General features: G+C 41.4%; 1 protein-coding gene across 4 annotated transcripts in view; it reads right to left on the bottom strand.

Annotated features, from left to right (window-relative positions):
• SPTBN1 (spectrin beta, non-erythrocytic 1) overlaps nt 1–20,197 on the bottom strand; it is a 195,985-nt gene that overhangs the window by 123,869 nt on the left and 51,919 nt on the right. For all 4 annotated transcript variants that reach the window (XM_082743544.1, XM_082743545.1, XM_082743546.1 and 1 more), the window contains exon 2: nt 18,618–18,812. In XM_082743544.1, coding sequence (XP_082599670.1) covers nt 18,618–18,765 — 148 coding nt within the window. In that variant the 5' untranslated portion in view covers nt 18,766–18,812. The remainder of the gene's footprint in view (nt 1–18,617; nt 18,813–20,197) is intronic.

Consider the following 20,197-nt stretch of genomic DNA (forward strand, 5'->3'; position numbering starts at 1 on the left):
CAGAAGTCCAGTGCTGTCAGTGGTTCTCAGGTTAAGTCACCTAAGGGGGGCTTCAGGGGATAGAAATCTAGGGGAGAGCCCTTGGGTCTCCCGTATGACAGGCTATTCAGGTTGGCTCCAAATTTGCCATTTAACATAATGAGGTAACAAATTAAATTCCATTTCAAAATACAAATTCTCCTGAACTACATGTTGGAAACCACTGGCCAAAAGGATAAAAGCTGAACTCCTCAGCATGGCCTTCAAGGCCCTCCTTGTCTGTGCATTGAGTTTTACTCAAGCTCCTTCAGCACTTCCGCACGTGATTCCCTGACAGGGAACCCTGACAGGACACGTGCCATGCCATTCATGGCATCATTTGCTCAGCCTAAAACTCCCTCCCACCCACTGATGCTGCCTCTCCTGTGAGAAGTGAGAATCTTCTCTGCTGACCACAGACTCGTGTTCATTTCATCACCTATCTCTGTATTTCTAATATTAATCTCAGTACCTAGTAGGAGCTCAATAAAATTTCACTTAGTCATTCACTAATAAATGAATAAAACAAAAAATCAAATACCACCTTACTCATAATCACGATTCACACAGCTTAAAAACAGAGAGGCTGCTTTGATGTCCTTTTAATGCACCTGCTAACACAGGATTTCCTGTTAAAAACTCTAATTAGTAGATCAATAATAGCATTTTTAAAAAAATGTAAGAGAATAGAAAACATCATAGCATCTCATGTATTCAAGTTCAGCATTATGTTGTGTAACCTAAATGTGGGTGAATACATAAGCGTACCCATATACATTAATTTTTGTGTGTACTGATCACCATGTAAAATATAATTCCTGCTGATAGTATGCTCAAATTTCTTTCTGTCAAAATCTTAAGTCAGTTATAGACTGGATCAACATGATCAGTCTGAGTCTTCTGTTCAGTTTAAAAAACAAAGAAACGTCATCCTCTCTGATAAAATTCAGTTCAGACAATAATGCTGTTAGTTGTACCAATTAAAATGGCTCCCTGAATGTGAGGGGGAGCTGGAAAAAAAAAAAGATCTTCGTGTGGGCACACCTGAAGATTACACCTGATTAAATGCACAAAGGCATCTACACAAGCACACCTGTTAATTCAGTGCTGTGGGTTTTGGGTTTCAAATTAGTATCAAGTATATCCTCAGCCTTGCCTCCTCTCCATCCTGTATTTCTCAAGGCAGTCTTGAATACCTCTACATTATTTACAAGCATCCCTTCTAACACTGGCCTTCCCTCAAATGCATGGAGACAACTTCATGGATCATGTGTGTAGGGGCTCAGGGAAGAAGCTGTGAGAACACACTAATCCTCTGTAGAGGGACCAGTTTCAGGTATAAAGTTTTGTGTTTTCATCATAGGGACGTATGACAGGCTAACTGATTTGGTCTGCAAACTCATTTCTCCAAGATCAGCTCCGGGACTGTCAACCCATGGACCTGTCAAATCCGTCTCAAAAAAGGTAAAAATCGACCAAGGGCCAAGTGGGCTAAATGACACACTGCCAGTTCAGCAGAAACAGGCTGGAGAGCTTTGTTGTTGTCAACCTAAGAAGAAAAGGTTTAAATTAAACACTGGTTAAAAAAACAACAGCAAAAGCATTCTAGTCCATGGGTAGCCTAGTCTGAGGAATGAGTGGCCTTTGGCCGTCATAGTGAAATAAAATTATTCTAGGAACCATAAACTACAGTTACAACGTTCCATTCCCTGTCATGCTTGGCCACCGTATTCACCAAATTCCCTATGTCCTGAAAGTCACAATACATTATTCCAGGAGGACAACTGTGGCCAGCATTTACAAATATGTAAAGAACCATTAAAGCATCAAACTCCAACTGCTGACATCCACTCGAGGCTAAATGACGCACGGGAAAACAGGCAAACTGTCAGCCAACCTAGGAGTGAGTGCCTCTTTCGAGATGCCCCACCAAACACCTTCAGCATCCGGAAACATGGAAGGTAAAGAGACAGCTTTTGAAAGAGATTCAGAAACCCTGTAATGGCCTGGGAAAGGACTGGACAAGTATATCTTTAGCTGTAGCTCTACTGAGCAAAAAAGTGTAAAACCCTAAGGGCAGACACTTGGAACACAAAAAGGAAGCAGGGGCCAGATCAAGAGCATCATGTGAAAGAGATCCAATCCTCTGTGTAATGGTTTGTACCAGCTTAAAAATAATGCCTGAAACTTCCAAAGCCATCTCTGTAAGTTAATATTGTAGTAGAGGAAAGAGATCCTGCAAGAATGAAAATCTAAGACCAATACTCCGTGGTGAGAGAAAGACTAAACTCCAGATTCTCCCATCCAAGTACTAACCAGGCCCGACCCTGCTTAGCTTCCGAGATCAGACGAGATCGGGCGCGTTCAGGGTGGTATGGCCGTAGACTAAACTCCAGATTCTAATTATCAACTTTCCCTGTTTCTGCTTATTACTAAGGGGGAAAAAAAAGTGTTTCAATATTATGCACAGAAAGTATCTCAAAAGATATGCATCCAATTTTTTTTTTAAAGGAATTATCTCTTACATTTTAATGTAAAATTCTTAAACACAGGAACTAACCCTTTGATGGGTATCACAGAAATTAGGGGCAAATTTTCCCCAGATGAAGTAGAAACTTGGTAGCTCTGACCATGTATGGGCTCTTCAATCTGACAAGTAAAAGCACCAAACTGCACTTTGATTTCTATGAGGCACTGTAGGAAATGTTGACAGAAGTATTATTCAGTCACAATCTCAAGGGGTTTACTGATCAGCTAGAGAGAGAATATGGATACACCCACCTTGAGCACACACGTGAAACTAATGTAACTCAGGGGGTAGGATACAGAAATACAACAGCCAAAGAAGTTTCTTGAAAAGGTCCGTGTGAACCTCACAGGAGATAGCTTCAAGGAGGAGCCGGGGCTCAGGCTGGAGACAGTAGAGAGGCTTGGTTTCCTGAAGGCTTACAGGGAGCTCCAACAGGTAACGGGGAACATAGGGAGGGCTGGGGACTGGCAAACAGCCCAGCATCTCTCTGATGCTGTTAAGATGCCTATGGACACAATCATGCGACTAGTAAAGCAATTTCACATACGTGCTCAAGAAATCTAAGGAGTCTGCAGAAATTTAAACCTGTATGGCAAAATTTTTCTCAGCCTCACCCAATTAACATGTGTCCATCGCCCAATTATGTCACTACCTTAAGGTTCTGAAAATTCACAGGTTTGCAGGAAACTTAAGCTCAGCAAATTCCCTTGAAGAATACACCAATGAGAATAAGGAAAAACTGTGGAAATGGGACATGTTTTTCTTTTCTTTTCTTTTTTTTTTTTTTTTTTAAGATTTTACTTATTTATTTGGGAAAGACAGTGAGAGAGAGAACATGAGATGCAGAGGGAGAGAGAGAAGACGACTCCCGCTGAGAAAGGAGCCTGGGATCATGACCTGGGCTGAAGCCAGATGCTTAACTGACTGAGTCACCCTGGTGCCTTGGGACTTTTCAACCAGAGAATTAAGACGCTAAGATTTAGGTTTTGGGGAAACATCACAAAACTTTTATGTAATCCTGTCACATTCGTTGCTTATTTTATACACACAATCTACTTCCCCAAAATAGATTAAGTGTGGATAAGGAGCAAGCTAATATGGTGCTTACATTGTTGTAATGCTGAAAAATCTGGAATGATGCTCTGTTACTGGGCACCTGTCATACTCTAAGAGTGCTACTGATCTTTGAGGCCTCAAGAAGACAGAAAGGGACAGACTGTTTCCAAGTAACAAAATTGTCAAATTCACAAGTTGACAAGTTAGGTGCAAATAAAGCATCTTATTAGAGGCATATTCAAAAGACTGAAATGCTAATGCTCATTTCTTTTTGTGAACTTTATTGCTTCAAGGACCTTTTTTTTTTTTTTAAGATTTTATTTATTTATTTGACAGACAGAGATTGTAAGTAGGCAGAGAGGCAGGCAGAGAGAGGAGGAAGCAAGCACCCTGCTGAGCAGAGAGCCCGATGCGGGGCTCGATCCCAGGAATCTGAGATCATGACCTGAGCCGAAGGCAGCGGCTTAACCACTGAGCCACCCAGGCGCCCCTGCTTCAAGGACCTTAAAGGAAGCTGTATATTATTGTTTACTTTTCTTTTTAAAAAAGACTTCATTTATTTATTTAGAGTGAGACAGAACAGGCAAGAGGTGAGGGAGGCAGAGGCAGAGGGAAAAGCAGGCTCCCCACTAACTAGTGAACTAGTGAAAAGCAGGGAGCCCAACACAGGACTCAATCCCAGGAACCTGGGATCAGGACTTGAGCAGAAGGCAGAGTTAACCAACCAACCGAGTCACCCAGGTGCCCCTGCCTTTTTTTTTTTTTTTAAAGAAAGCAAGCAAACAATAGCAAATGTCACCTTATCATTTTGTAACAGTTTTATTTCTGAATCAAGAACATCAATCTATCTGAAAATGTGCTGTGAGCATTTTTGTTACTTATTGTCACTTGCCCAGCTTCTATCTCCTTTTTCAGACACAGGTCCTTGACTGCAGAGAGTGCTGCCATGCTCGACATCCCTCCACACCCTGCACCACAGTTCACTGGTTCAGGAGTAGCCCCCTGACCAAAGCCTAGTAAACTATAGCCTCCCTATCAACACCCCCCCCACCACCACCACCATGTTTCCAACTGGAACTAGAAGAATGAGGAGAGTGGTGGGTAGCAATGTCCAGGGGCAGATAGCAATCATCTGTTTCAGTCAGTTGGAAGACCACCTCCAAGGGGAGAGACAGCATCCAAAAACAAGAGACTGAGGGATGGAAACCTTAATTTTTGTGGTCCAGGGCCTGTCTATACTTTGCCTTTCCCTCGGATTGGCTGTTTTAACTCTTCCCTTGATTATGCAGAATGGCCCTGTATCTTTCCCCAAAAGTCCCAATATAAAGTACAGTCTTCTACCATGCCACAATTCTGCATTAGAAATGCCAACCAAAGCCTCTAACTGCCGGCCAAGTGCCCTTTAAGTTGTGGATGGATAGGGCTGGGACGTTTTGTACATAGGGCTTCCTGCTCTTCACCAGTATTGTGGGTATAGCTGCTGCTTTTCTTCTTCTTCTTCTTTTTAAAGAGAGGGAGGGAGGAAGAGAGAAAAGGAGCTGGGAGGGAAGAAGCAGAAGCAGAAGAAGCAGAGGGAGGGGAAGGAGGAGAGAGAAAATCCCAAGCAGGCTCCATGGCCAGCACAGAGCCCAACAAGGGGCTCAATCCCATGACCCTGGGATCAAGACCTGGGCCAGAATCAAGTCGACACTCAACTGACTGAGCCACCCAGGTACCCCGTGGATAACTCTTCTTAAAGTAATCATTTGTAGGGGCCTCTGGCTGGCTCAGCCTGTAGAGTATGTGACTCTAGATCTCAGGGTCCTGAGTGAGTCCCACGCTGGGTGTGGAACCTACTTAAAATGTAAATAAATAATTGTGTGGGGCACCTGGGTGGCTCAGTGGGTTAAAGCCTCTGCCTTTGGTTGGGGTCATGATCCCAGGGTCCTGGAATCAAGCCCCACATCAGGCTCTCTGCTCAGCAGGGAGCCTGCTTCCCTTCCTCTCTGTGTCTGCGTCTCTGTCTACTTGTGATCTCTGTCTGTCAAATATATAAATAAAATCACAGATAAATAAATAAATAAATAAATGTGTGTACGTATGTAATCATTTCTGAGTATCCAGTTGGTCTCAGCCTGATATAAAAAGATTTTTTGGGCCAATCAGAGCCCCATCTCTGTATTCAACCTCAAAGAGATGTGAACTAGTGAAAACCAGGATACTTAGCAAGTCATGGGGCAATGAGGTCAAAAGAGAAAAGACTGGCAAGAGGAGAACTGGAACTACAGTACCCCAAAGCCACGTGAGAGCTGAGTTAGGAGGGGACAGATACTCTTTCTATGCACAGGGCTCCAGTGAGCCAGGACCACAGCCCATGTGAAAGATGAAGATGCCTCCAGCTCCTCAGTGGCCATGGTCCCTGATGGGATTTCCAGGTCTCGTCAGCCTGAAATTTTGCGTTAGTCCTACCCCCACTCCTCCCTTACTCTGCTAAAGACATAGCCTTTTTTATTCAGATAATTCAAGTAAATTTCTGGTCTTGACAACCAGGAAGAACTAACCAAAAATAACTTTGAATGCAGGCTTCTTTACAGAGAAGCCAAAGAGCAGACACAGACCAAATGCTTGATACCTTGCTACCCAGAGCCCTCCCAATGGATTACTATTTAATACGATCGTGTCAAAACTGACCAATATACAGTTCAATAACTGAAACCATCTCCTTTAATCAACTTGGTGTCAAAAATCAAAATGTAATTTAAGAAACTAACATCTAGGCATCACTCTCTCTATAAATCAGAAAAATTGAACACTATCACTGAAGATGTATTTATGTAAGACCTTAGCTCTCTGAACTGCATTAATGTAAAACCTACTTTTTGACACTATCAGTTTTTTCTTATCATGTGACATGTTTTAAAGTGTAGAGGACTTGGGGCGCCTGGGTGGCTCAGTGGGTTAAAGCCTCTGCTTTCGGCTCAGGTCATGATCCCAGGGTCCTGGGATCGAGCCCCGCATCGGGCTGTCTGCTCTGCAGAGAGCCTGCTTCCTCCTCCTCTCTCTCTCTGCCTGCCTCTCTGCCTACTTGTGATCTCTGTCTGTCAAATAAATAAATTAAAAAATCTTAAAAAAAAAAAAAAAAAAAAAAAGTGTAGAGGACTTTACAAATGTCCTGTTACGCAAACTGTATTTTCTATCTTCCTATAATGGTACCTGTTCGTAGGTCTCCTTTAGTAGAAACTGGCGAAGGAGTTAAACTATGTAAGTGAATTTAATAAAGGCACAAATCATGACCACATGAGATCTCAAACAACGAAATGCAAAACTTCCTAAGTCCACAGTACCTTCAGATACCTACAATGGATCTGCTGTTTCCAGGAACTGCCAGATAAAAGAGTATTATGATGTTGGAAGCTTTCATAGCATTTTCCTGTTCTTTATCACTGATCTGCCACAATTACTTACGGAAGAGAGCAGAGGGAGAAACGAGGTACTGATGCATGCTATAACATCGAAGGACCTTGAAAATGTTTTAAGTAAAAGAAACCCAGTCACAAAAGGCCACATATAGCCTGATTCCCTCTATATAAAATGCCCAGAATAGGTAAATCCATAGTCAGAAAGTAGAGTAGTGGTTGCGAGGAGCTAGAGAGCGTGAGAAAATGGGAAATGACTGCTAATGTGTACAGGATTTCTTTCTGGGGTGATAACAATGTTCTGGAATCAGTGCTGATTACTACACAGCTCTGTGAGTATACTAACAACCCTTACTAAAGTGTGTACTTGACAGAGGCAAATTTTATGATATGTAAATTGTATCTCAATAAAGCTGCTATTTAAGAGTAAGACAGATGGGGATGGGCATATTGGCAGAGAGAGCCAGGAAAAGCTGAAGAGAAGAGAAAAAATCTTAAGTTTTTCCTCTTGCTTACCCACGCAGTCCCCAATAAGAGAAGATAGATTATATTTCCTAATAAGTTCATTGATAAATTAATCATAAAATGTATGGCGGGGGCGCCTGGGTGGCTCAGTGGGTTAAGTAAGCCTCTGCCTTCGGCTCAGGTCATGATCTCAAGGTCCTAGGATCCAGCCCCACATTAGGCTCTCTTGCTCAGCGGGGAGGCCTGCTTCTCCCTCTCTCTCTGCCTGCCTCTACCTACTTGTGATCTCACTCACTCTGTCACATAAATTTTATTTTAGTAAATGTGTAAGGGTTTTCTCATAGAAATGGTGACTGATTGAATTCCTTAAAGGTAAGAGGCTGATCTAAGTATTTTGGTAGGGTGGGAAAAGGAGTTAAGGCAAGGGCTAAGTGTGAAATAAGAGAGGATTAAGGGAGTGAGGCTCAAGGGAAGAAGTCCTGCCAGGTGGCTGAGAAGCAAGAATGAGGCTCTAGATGACAGGTAGGAGTGTGGGCTGGGTTAGGAAGAGAGAATGGTGGTGTGGTTAAGCGGTGTGGTGAAGGAGAGGAGGGGCAGGCCATGCTCCCCACAAGGATCATTTACCTCAGGCACTAAGGGATGTCACCATTGCTAAGGTGAGAATACAATGTCAAGGGTGTAAGGAACAGCAGCAGGAACCCAAACTGATATTCAGAGTGGGGAGGGGTTGTCTCCAGCAGTCAGAGGAAATGGAGGGAAAGAAAACTTGACAGAACTGTACTTGAACAAGAAATGATTCCTGCATTCGGAAACTACTGAAACCGTATGTACACAGAAAATAAATTGAGGGTGCAACCTGGAAGTACATGGCATGACCTAAGTAGACTTTCTCCTCAATAGTTTCCATGAGCCTCTTAGGTATGAAATGCCCTTTCAGGCTCAGATTTCACAAATAATGGGTGGCGTATTTACTGTGCACTAGGGACCATGCCTCTCTCTCAAATAATCCCCAATAATGCAAAATTTAGGGAAATAGCTTCAAGACAGGATGAGGAAAATAATGGATAGCTGTTAAAGCCCTATTAATCCTGACTATAAAAACCCACTCCCTCAGGCGAGAAGTCTTTCCCTTGGGCCATAGAAGGGTTCCATTGAACAGGGCAGGTGGGTGAGCAAATAAGAAAAGCTCTCAGTTAATTTTAAAGGAATGAGTCCAAGCTTGAGAAGCCAAAAGCAGACTTTGTATTTTAATGAGAGGGGTCCTCAGGGATCTGCAGCCTGGCCTCTTTGGTTTTGTGGTGGTGGAAACAAAGCAGCCTTGCCTGGGTTCAGGCCCCCATCCCTTCCCAAGTTCCAATGATCTCTACAGGACTCCATCCACCCTCTTCAAATGACTGCCATTCTTCCTCTTGTGATCACCCCTTGCCTCTAGATTACTAGAGCACTAACTGCCTCTACCACCTTCCTGGCACAGGCATACATGTTTAGTTAATATTTCACATAAATAGGTTTTATCTTACCAATTGGACAATTTTAGACCATGTTTTATAGACTTTTGTATACCCAATAGCATGCTGGCTTTGTACTCTCACTAGAACATCAATATTTTTTACAGATATATGTTATATACATGTATATATTATACTTTATGCATACATATCATTCATATTATATATCCTTATTCATATGTATATTATATATGTATATATTTTTATCTACATATATATTTGTTATTCATTTTGGCAGGGCCAGCGGATTATGAATTAACAGTCTAATCCTGGAAGGTTTCTAAGTAAAACCATCAAATTACAGGAGACCATAAAAAATGAAAAGCCAATATCTAAACCACCTTATTAAAAACTCATGATTAGGGCACCTGGGTGGCTCAGTGGGTTAAGCCGCTGCCTTCGGCTCAGGTCATGATCTCAGTGTCCTGGGATCGAGTCCTGCATCGGGCTCTCTGCTCTCTCTCTCTCTGCCTGCCTCTCTGTCTACTTGTAATCTCTCTCTCTGTCAAATAAATAAATAAAAGCTTTTAAAAAAAAATAAAATAAAAAAATAAAAACTCATGATTATAGGGGCACCTGGGTGGCTCAGTGGGTTAAGCCTCTGCCTTCAGATCAGGTCACAGTCCCAGGGTCCTGGGATCGAGCCCCACATTGGGCTCTCTGTTCAGCAGGGAGCCTGCTTCCCCCTCCCTCTCTGCCTGCCTCTCTGCCTACTTGTGATCTCTCTACCAAATAAATAAGTAAAATCTTTAAAAATATATAAAAAAATAAAAACAAAAACAAAAACTCATGATTGTAGGTAGAAAAGACATTAAGATATCTCTGGAAAAAGGTAAACTTAAAAATCTTTTAAGGCTGGGGCGCCTGGGTGGCTCAATGGGTTAAGCCTCTGCCTTCTGCTCAGGTCATGATCCCAGGGTCCTGGGATCAAGCCCCGCATCGGGCTCTCTGCTCGGCAGGGAGCCTGCTTCCCCCCACCCCCACTGCCTGCCTCTCTGCCTACTTGTGATCTTTCTCTATCTCAAACAAATAAATAAAATCTTTTAAAAAAAATCTTTTAAGGCTTTAAAAGTAGGTTTTCCTCCATCCAAATGCAGGAATTAAGTGAACATTTTAAGTACATAACTTTAACAATAGCTTGAAATTTGCAGAGAGAAAAGTGATGGCAAGTTCTGCTCCAATTCTCAATGTACAGATTCTAACTCTCTTCCTCCTGAGGAAACCCTGTGCCTGAATCTTTTTTATCTATCACTGCAGGATTTTCTTTAGGATATACTTTTCAAGTTTCCCTAGTAATTTTAATGCACACTCTAATTTAGGCCCAGAGAAATATTCTGCCCTCCTGGAGATTAAAAATGAGAAGGCCCCAACAGTGATAAGGGTTGGGGCGGTGGGGATTCAATCACTGGTTGGGACCAAGAGGATCCACCCACACAGGAATCCACCTACACAGCGGCTGGAATGAGGCCTGGGATTAGAGGAAGAATGTGCCCCTCTTGCCAAGAGACAGCCCTATACTCAGTTTGGGCAGAAAATGAAGGCTTCTTAGGTGTCAAGATCACGTAAACTGTGATCTACTTACTGGGAGAAGGGGCAGACTACTATTTTAAAGAGATAAAAAGCTGATTTCCACTTTAGGGGTTAATACTCAGAGGTAAGAAGATACGAATACTAAGTGAGAACACTATGGCCATGTCCCAGGAAAGCATTTCTTCAAACTGTATCATATACATTAAAAAATGTGGACTACTGAGCTCCCTCTTACATTAGTGAATCTCAACTTATGGGGGCCCTTGAATTATGCATTTTTAAACAAGTGTGCTAGTCAGTCTTCCGCATCCAAAAACAGTGCTTGAGAGCAGTGCCAAAATTTTAGCTGAAAAGAGCAGAGAGCAAATGTGCTCAGGATCTGTTGCAACCTTGTATCCACTTAAAAGAGCACAAAAAGGACTAGTATTCATTTTTATACTAATAATTCAACTGATGCATTATTCCTGATCAGAATTTAAATTCACATTTAGCCACATGGCCAAATACCTGCTCTTTTATAAATATTTTATATTTTATATAAATATTTATATTTTATAAATATTTTCTATTTTATATATAGGGTATATTTTATAAATATACCCTAGATCAAATACTTGATGGTATTTTAAAGCTCACATTTGTTTGGCAGGATCTATAAAATTTTAGCCAATAAAATAGTGTCTGTGTGAAGGCACTCACTGGCCACACAAGACTACTGACAGTAAGAAATGTGGGTAGTAAGATACATACCAGAATTCGAAGACTTAGAAAAAAAATCTTAAGTATGTAACTTCTTATACTTGATTGCACATTGATATGATAAATTTTTGGATGAACTGATTAACTGGAATATCTTAATTAGAAAGTTAAAAATCATACATGGCTAGTATTACATTTCTTTCAGGCAACCCTGCTCTAAATATTTAAAGCATATCAGTAGTTTAGCTGATTAAATGCTCCACCAAAATTCTTGGTCACATAAATTACTATGTTTAAAGGGAGTCTGGCCTATATATATAGCAACTAATAACTTATATACTTTACGGATGTAATGTAAAGGATACAATTAAGTGCATTCAGCTCATTTTTCTATGGCTATCAGCTGTCCTTGACTCCCCACTAACCATGTAAACTCAAGGTCAATTTCTTTTGCTAAGTCCATAGCTTAGCAGAAAGACTCTTAGGCATAATTTTAACTCATAAATGTTGATGAGTGACATCTCCCAAAGGAATTTCATTTTTAATGTCTTTTTTTTTTTTTTTTTTTTACTTTTTTATACATGGGCTTTTTCCTACCATTTTTCTATGTCATGATTTTGGGGGGGGAAATTTAAACTTATGAATGTGATATTAGATGCTAAAATGTTTTTATGCTTTGTTTCCCTCATTACAAAATATTTCAGGAAAAAATTCAGGTAAGTAAAAAGGAAAATCACATAGAAATAAAAACTATTTTGGTGTATATCCTCCCAATTTTTAAAATTCACTGTTTATGAGTTTTGATACAAAGATTAATTCTAATCTTTTTTTTTTTTTTTTTTTTTGAGAGAAAGTGTATTTGCTGGGGGGAGGGGGAACAGGGAAGAACAGAGGGAACAGGAGAGAAAAACTCTTAAGCAGACTCCACACACACCACAGAGCTCCACGAGAACTGGGGGCTCAAGCTCATGACCCTGAGATCATGACCTGCACCATTTCAAGAATAAGATGTCAACTGACTGAGCCACCCAGGCGCCCCAACTTCATCAGTATTTTCAAGCAAAATGTTGTACTTTTTAAAGGATTTGTGTTGATTGTACAAAATATAACCTCCAACCATAAACACTTATCACTTAGAAAAAGAAAACATTTATCTTTTACATTTCTTTAAAAGATTAGGTTTTACGTTTTTATTTCAAATAAAGTGCTGCTTTACAAAAAGCCCCACTTATTTTGAATCCCTTTCTTCACCAGCACATGTTCCACAGTGCAGGGGCATGTGGTCAGAGGTCAGGAATGTGGGTATGCCATCATGGGATGTGGGAAATCATTTACAGAATGCATAAAAGTCACTTCACAGCACTCTGCCCTAAGGCTCAATAGGCATGGCATCTTTCTGCTACACAACATGATATATCAAGGCTTTTCTCATCTTCCTTCTAAATTACAAATGGGAGCACAGAGTTTAGGCAGAAGTATAAATCTCCCCAGTCTCATATATATATAATCTGTGAACATGGGGCAACAGTCCATCTTAGTTCTAATTACTTTCTAAAACATTCCTAAGTCTTGGCCTTTTGCAAGCTAATGCCTTGACAGACCCCCACTCTTCACCCAACTGGTGTGAGGGCAAACTTTCAGATGAAGCTTTTCTCTACTGTGGGAAAAAGCTGCTGCTTCTGTCCCCACCAGGAGATTCCCTAGACAGAGGATGAAGATGGCAAAGTTCACTTCCCTGTGACTCCACTCGTGTTTTCTTCTGATGTTTTGGGTACTAAAGACCGGGAGGGCTGGTGATGAGTGACTGAGATGTGAATCAGACTAATTTTCAAGCAAAAAAGTCTAACGAGACTAGAAAGATTCAAAGCTCCCTAGGCAATGGAACCCAGACTCTTTCATCTTTGTGATGATAAACTGGCACTTGATAAGAAACTGCAGGCCTGATTCTTATGTTTTTAAAACATGGATGTGTTCCACACTGTACTAGAGAAGCCATCTCCCCTATGAAATCTCTTACACCAAATGGGTGTCCCAGAATGCAATTCCCTTCACTGCCTGGAGTGAGCTGCAGATCCCCCAGCTTAAGGGATCTGTCCCCCAAGACTGCCTCCACTTCCGATGCCAGTCACAAGTCCCAGGCCACCCACCATACTTCTGACTGATCAGCTCTAAGTTCATGGGTTCCCCTGAACAACCCCCTTAGGTTCAAAAATATACTAGGACAAAGCTTTTGCACAGCAAAGGAAACAGTTAACAAAATCAAAAGACAACTGACAGAATGGGAGAAGATATTTGCAAACGACGTATCAGATAAAGGACTAGTGTCCAGAATCTATAAAGAACTTAGCAAACTCAACACCCAAAGAACAAATAATCCAATCAAGAAATGGGCAGAGGACATGAACAGACATTTCTGCAAAGAAGACATCCACATGGCCAACAGACACATGAAAAAGTGCTCCATATCACTAGGCATCAGGGAAATACAAATCAAAACCACAATGAGATATCACCTCACACCAGTCAGAATGGCTAAAATCAACAAGTCAGGAAATGACAGATGCTGGCAAGGATGCGGAGAAAGGGGAACCCTCCTACACTGTTGGTGGGAATGCAAGCTGGTGCAGCCACTCTGGAAAACAGCATGGAGGTTCCTCAAAATGTTGAAAATAGAACTGCCCTATGACCCAGCAATTGCACTATTGGGTATTTACCCTAAAGATACAAACGTAGTGATCCAAAGGGGCACATGCACCCGAATGTTTATAGCAGCAATGTCCACAATAGCCAAACTATGGAAAGAACCTAGATGTCCATCAACAGATGAATGGATCAAGAAGATGTGGTATATATACACAATGGAATACTATGCAGCCATCAAAAGAAATGAAATCTTGCCATTTGCGACAACATGGATGAAACTAGAGCATATCATGCTTAGCGAAATAAGTCAAGCAGAGAAAGACAACTATCATATGATCTCCCTGATATGAGGAAGTGGTGATGCAACATGGGGGCTTAAGTGGGTAGGAGAAGAATCAATGAAACAAGATGGGATTGGGAGGGAGACAAACTATAAGTGACTCTTAATCTCACAAAACAAACTGAGGGTTGCTGTGGGGAGGGGGTTTGGGAGAAGGGGGTGGGATTATGGACATTGGGGAGGTTTTGTGCTTTGGTGAGTGCTGTGAAGTGTGTAAACCTGGTGATTCACAGACCTGTACCCCTGGGGATAAAAATATATGTTTATAAAAAATTAAAAATTAAAAAAAATATATACTAGGACAACTCACAGAACTCAGGAAAATACTTATATGTCTGCTGAAACAGCCAAATGGAAGAGGTTTATAGGCAAGGTGTGTGGAGGGGCACAGAACTTTCATGGCCTCTCAGGACCCACCACCCTTCCAACACACTAATATATTCCCCAGCCAAAGAGCTCTTCAAATCCTCCAAACCCAAGTCATTTAGGGGTTTTTAGGGAAGTTTCAATACCTAGACATGATTGATTAAATCAACCATAGAGATTAAACTTAATCTCTAGGCCCCCCTCTTTTCCAGCAGGTGGGCTCAAAGTTCCCACCTTCTCATTATTTGGTCATTTCAGTGACTAGTACCATCCTAATAGAGCTAAAGGTCTCACCCTCAGTCACCCCACCACCACCCCCAACAAATCCAGGTGTGAGGAAGATGGCTTTTCATGAATAACAAAAGATGCTCAGCAAATTCCAAGGGTTTTAGGAGTTCCTCAGCCAGGACTGAGGACAAAAACAGTATTTATTACAACACAAAGCTAAAAGCAAGAAGAGGATAAAGGAAAGTAAAACTCAAATTAAGAACAGTTTTTACAACTCACAGGAAGAACATATACCTATATATAATGTACATTACCTGTATATAAAACATGTATACATAGCAGCCTAGTAACAGAAAATATCTGTAAACTGGGTGAGAATTAATTTGTAGCCAGTAGTTTACCTCACCTTATTTCCTCAGAGATACAAATATTTAAAGCCACTTAGTAAAGGACACAATCCAAGGTGGTGTTTACACTGTCAATACAAAATGTACCGTAGAAAGATGAATTCCTGCAGTAATGTCTTTTATGTATCACCCCAGGCTTCAAGACTGTAGTCTAAAGAAGACTCAACATGTAGAGCACTTGAGAGGGAGGGGAAACTTGCTATATACATTTCCACCACACTAGCCAAGATTTCCCACTTTAGAACATGCGTTTGTAAGCATTCCCTCAAGCTGAATCTATCATTATACTACTTCCCTCTAAGAGACAGGAAGATATTTCTCTTTTCTCAGAATGAGGTGCCAGCCTTCCACACCACTCCCACATTACAGTGTGCCTTTAATGTAACTCTGTTGAGTTTGATACTTCAATTCTTACTAGACTTGAGCTGGGTCTAGATGGATGAATGGTCTCAGACACCCAGGGAAATAGGCCAGTCAACCACCAAGACTCCACACCAGTCTTGAAATGTGATTCCCCAGAGCAGCCACATCAGCATCACCGGGGACCCTGTTAGAAATGTTTATCACCAGGACGCCTGGGTAGCTCAGTTGGTTAAGCAGCTGCCTTCAGCTCAGGTCATGATCCCAGCGTCCGGGGATGGAGTCCCACATCGGGCTCCTTGCTCGGCAGGGAACCTGCTTCTTCCTCCGCCTCTGCCTGCCATTCTGTCTGCCTGTGCTCGCTCGCGCTCTCTCGCGCTCTCTCTCTCTCTCTCTCTCTGACAAATAAATAAATAAATAAAACAAAGGGGAAATGTTTATCACCAAGCTTTGTCCTAGACTTACTGAATCAGAAACTGCGGGTGGGCCCAGCAATTACAAGATGACCAGACAATTATGATGCATGCTCACATTCTAGAAGCCCAGTTCCAGACACTGCTGAACTGTTCTGGCTCTCTCTCTCTCTCTCTCTCTTTTTTTTAATTCTGTTGCTCTTATTTTCAGCATATAAGATTCTTAGAAAGCTCAGAGACTTTTCTGTCCCACAGAATAGGGAGTTAGGTAACAAGATTATTTCCTCCAATAAACAGATGGTTTTCCTGGTATCTACTGGATGCACTGAAAGCAATTCTTTTTCTAGACATCATTTAACCTAGAGGCAACACATTTTCAGTAACTTTCATGGTTACTCATGGCTTCTTCTGGACCACAGGATTTTTCCTGAGCCTTTTATCATCTTTTTTTTTCTTAAGCCTGTTTCAGTTACCCAATATCAATATTCTATACCAGTGAGCTTTCAATCGTTTTATATTTTACTGAATATAGAAAAATAGGAGAGTGTATATACTTTGGAGCCAGTCTGCCTTAGCCACTTATGAGCACTTATGGGCAAGTTACTTAATCTCTCTATGCCTCAGTTTCCTCATCTATACTCTACAGATATATATGGTCATATATGGTTGTTATGGGATTAACTGTTAATACATACAATACATTTAGAACGCCGCCTGCACATGGGAAGCACCATCTTAAATGCTATTACTATCATAACTACCGTAGTTCAGAGACCTAGATAACAGAGAAGGCCACCCTAGGAAGTGTTAGGACAACTGATCAATACTAAGGACGTTGGGGATCTCCCCTGGAACTGCATGAAAAATCAGATACTAAGAGCAAGGAACAATTCTACAATTGCAGGTACAATTTTCCTTACAAGGGAGGTAATACATAGTAGCCTAAAATCAGAAAGTAAATGACTCATGATGAAAGGTAATTGGCCACCAATATCATACTGATCTAAAAACTTAAATGAAGATTCAAGAAAAAGAGGTAAGAGATCAAAGTACAAATCAATCCACTGGCACAAGCCAGGATCAAGGTTTCCATAAGGTTCCATGTTAATGAATAAGCTAGAAAATCTTCCAATTCTAGAACAACTACCTGGTTAATCATTCGTTTATGCCCTCAGATCAGGCTAGCTCGAGAAAGATCCTTAAATCACCACCACTCAAGAGACACATTATCCTAAGGCAACTGGAGAATTTTCCTATAGCATCTAGTTGGCTGCATCCCCCATATCCACTTCTGTCTTCCTCCTTCCTGTAATATTCCAAAATTTCTAGCCAAACTGTTCAGATGGGCTGACCCCTCCTCACCTCACCCCACAACCCCCTCAGTACTCCAGAAGTGTGTCCGGATTAGCTGATGTCAGTCAGCATATCCTCTTCTCTGACTCCACCTGGACAGAGATTCTGAGGGAGACCTCTGACCCAAGTCAGGATCAGTCAGGCCAGTGAGACTGCTCCTAGGGCCATGGTAGAAATACTGGGGCAGCACAAGTGTTCTTTTCTCCTGGATATCCTACAGGCAGATCTGGGACCTGGGACAGTCATCTTGGAGCTACAAGGCCAAAAATATAGAGAAAAAAACTGGGCCCTGATCACACCTTTTAAGCCCAGGAGTAAGTCTTGCTTTAAAGGCCAAATTTGTCTTCAGTGTGACCAATATATTCTCTTTATCATTTAAACCACTTTGAGTTAGGTTTCCTATTGCTTACAGTCAAGAAAACTCTGAACAACACAAGTATCATAACCAGATGACACCATAAAGGTAACAAGAGAAGTCAGCTATATGAACAATTAACAGTAAACTTACCTGTCTGACATGGCTACAATTTATGGGTAATAATCAAAGAAATTAAGAAAAAAAATCATTAACCCACTTTTTTCATTTGGAAAGCATTTGATCTGAAATCTCAAAGTACAGATGCAAGACCTTAAATGACTCTGCTTTGATCTCTAGTTTACATGTATTCAGCATTGCTGAGTTTTCATCTTGATGGAACCGCTTCTGGATTTTCAGGGCAATTTCAGGGTAAGACACTTCCCACCCCAACTATGGCGAGGGTGAAAGTATGTTCTAAGTATTCAACAGCAAAAAGGGAGTGAGAGATCACAAAGGGAGGATGTGTTTCTGCTAATTTTAATGAATCAATAGCAAACGTACCCATTGTAGCATTAAACATGCCCTTACCAGATAAAGCTATTGCTTTTTTACATCTAAAACCCTCGCATGGGATACCAACTACCCTTTGTACTCAAAGTAAGCATTCTACTACTGTAACAAGTCAAGTCAACTAATATAATAAAGCACACAGGCTAATTTGTGTATTTTTCTGCATATAGCCCAGTAAGCTGCATTATTTTGAAATGTAAGAGGAGTCAAAAATTCTTACAAACCTAGGGCAGCTCAAAAAAAATCAATCATTTTGGCCTTAGGATGGACAACTCTCCAAATATGGACCTGGATATCTTATGCAATGGGCAGCTTGCTCTCCTGGTACATATATAAGCAGAGGTGAGCTGACCTTCTTGTAGCAGAGACAGGGCGGGTGATTTTAAAGGGAGCTATAAGGGCCCCTGGGCCTCCGTAACAGGACATGATGGGACTTACCTGCCAAAGCCTTGATGCGGGACCGCTCAAAGAGCCTCGCAGAGCTGTTCTCATTGTCCCAGTCATCCACGTCCCAGCGGTTGTTGACATCGCTGTACTGCTGTTGGATCTCAATGTTGTCATAGTCTGTGGCTACTGTGGTCGTCATCTTGAACTGTCTCAGCTGCTCCTCCACATCAGCTCCTTCTTAGAGTTCTGTGAGAAAGAGAAAGAAAACCTGATTTAGATGTCTAAAGCGTGCTTCGTCCCCATGAAGCCCACTGGGTTAGAGGTGAGTAAAAGCCCAAACAATTCCTACAAGTCAAGAACAGATTTCTGGGGTCAATTGAAGATGATTTGGAACCTCAGCACTGCCTCATAACACGTGTGTGACCTTGGCCAGTGTACTTAACATCTCTGAGCCTCAGTTTCCCCAACCATTAAAAAGGAAAGATAATCTCCATGTTGTTCAGAGGACTGAATGAAATGATGGGCACCCAATCCACGGTGGGTTTCCCGCCCCCTTTTTAAAGTTTAAGCTTTGCAAATTTTTTTTAAGAATTTATTTATTTGACAGAGAGAGAGAGAGATCACAAGTAGGCAGAGAGGCAGGCAGAGGGGGAGGAGGAAGCAGGTTCCCTGCTGAGCAGAGAGCCCAATGTGGGGCTCGATCCCAGGACCCTGGGACTGTGACCTGATCTGAAGGCAGAGGCTTAACCCACTGAGTAACTCGGGCACCCCATAAGGTTTGCAATTTTAAAGTTCTTTTGGAACTAGATGAATATCTACTTGGGGCTTCTGAATGAACTCATTTATTTCTACTCTGTACTATAATCTTTTAGCTTCTCCTGGAAATTCATAAAATGTTATATAAGAGAACAGATCGTTTGACCTAAATATCTCATTCCTACTATAAAACAGATGCCTAAGATCAAGTGAGATAGTAAATGTAAGTCACTAACAACTGTTCCAGTGTACAGCAGAGGCTTATTAAGGAATGACTACAATTATTTATATTGCTGTTATTTACAAATTCTCTGACCAATACCCAATTCTCAGGGACCTACCCAGGTAGTATTCTACAGGAACAAATGAGAAACAAAAACCTGGCCCTCAACTTTTGATCTACTGCTATCTTCACCTCATCAAAATGCCCTCAGAGAATTATGAGAATACCTTTAGCTGCTTCCCTCTTCAATACAGCTATGATGCATCCACTGAACCAGAATGCACTGAGGACTTACTACGTGCTCAACACTGTTTCAGATGCTAGGGATAACAGCAAACAAGATAAGGACTCAGCTCCAGGGAAACCTATGGCCTTGTAGGAGGAGCCGGACAAAAAGCACACAAAAAAAGGCAAAACAGTTGAAAGAAAATAAAAAAGTGGAGTGAGGCAAGAGTCGTGATCAACTGCACTGTATTATAAACTTCAAAGTTGCTAAGAGACTAGGTCTTACTGTTAACACCACCAAAAAAAAATGCTAATTACATGATGTGACAGACGTGCATCTAATGCTACAGTAGTGATCATATTGCAATACAGAAATATATCAAACCAACATGCTGTTGATTTCCTTAAGTTTACATAACATTATACA

The sequence above is a fragment of the Mustela nivalis genome (genome assembly GCF_964662115.1).
Source record: "Mustela nivalis genome assembly, chromosome: 8".
Classification (NCBI taxonomy): domain Eukaryota; kingdom Metazoa; phylum Chordata; class Mammalia; order Carnivora; family Mustelidae; genus Mustela; species Mustela nivalis.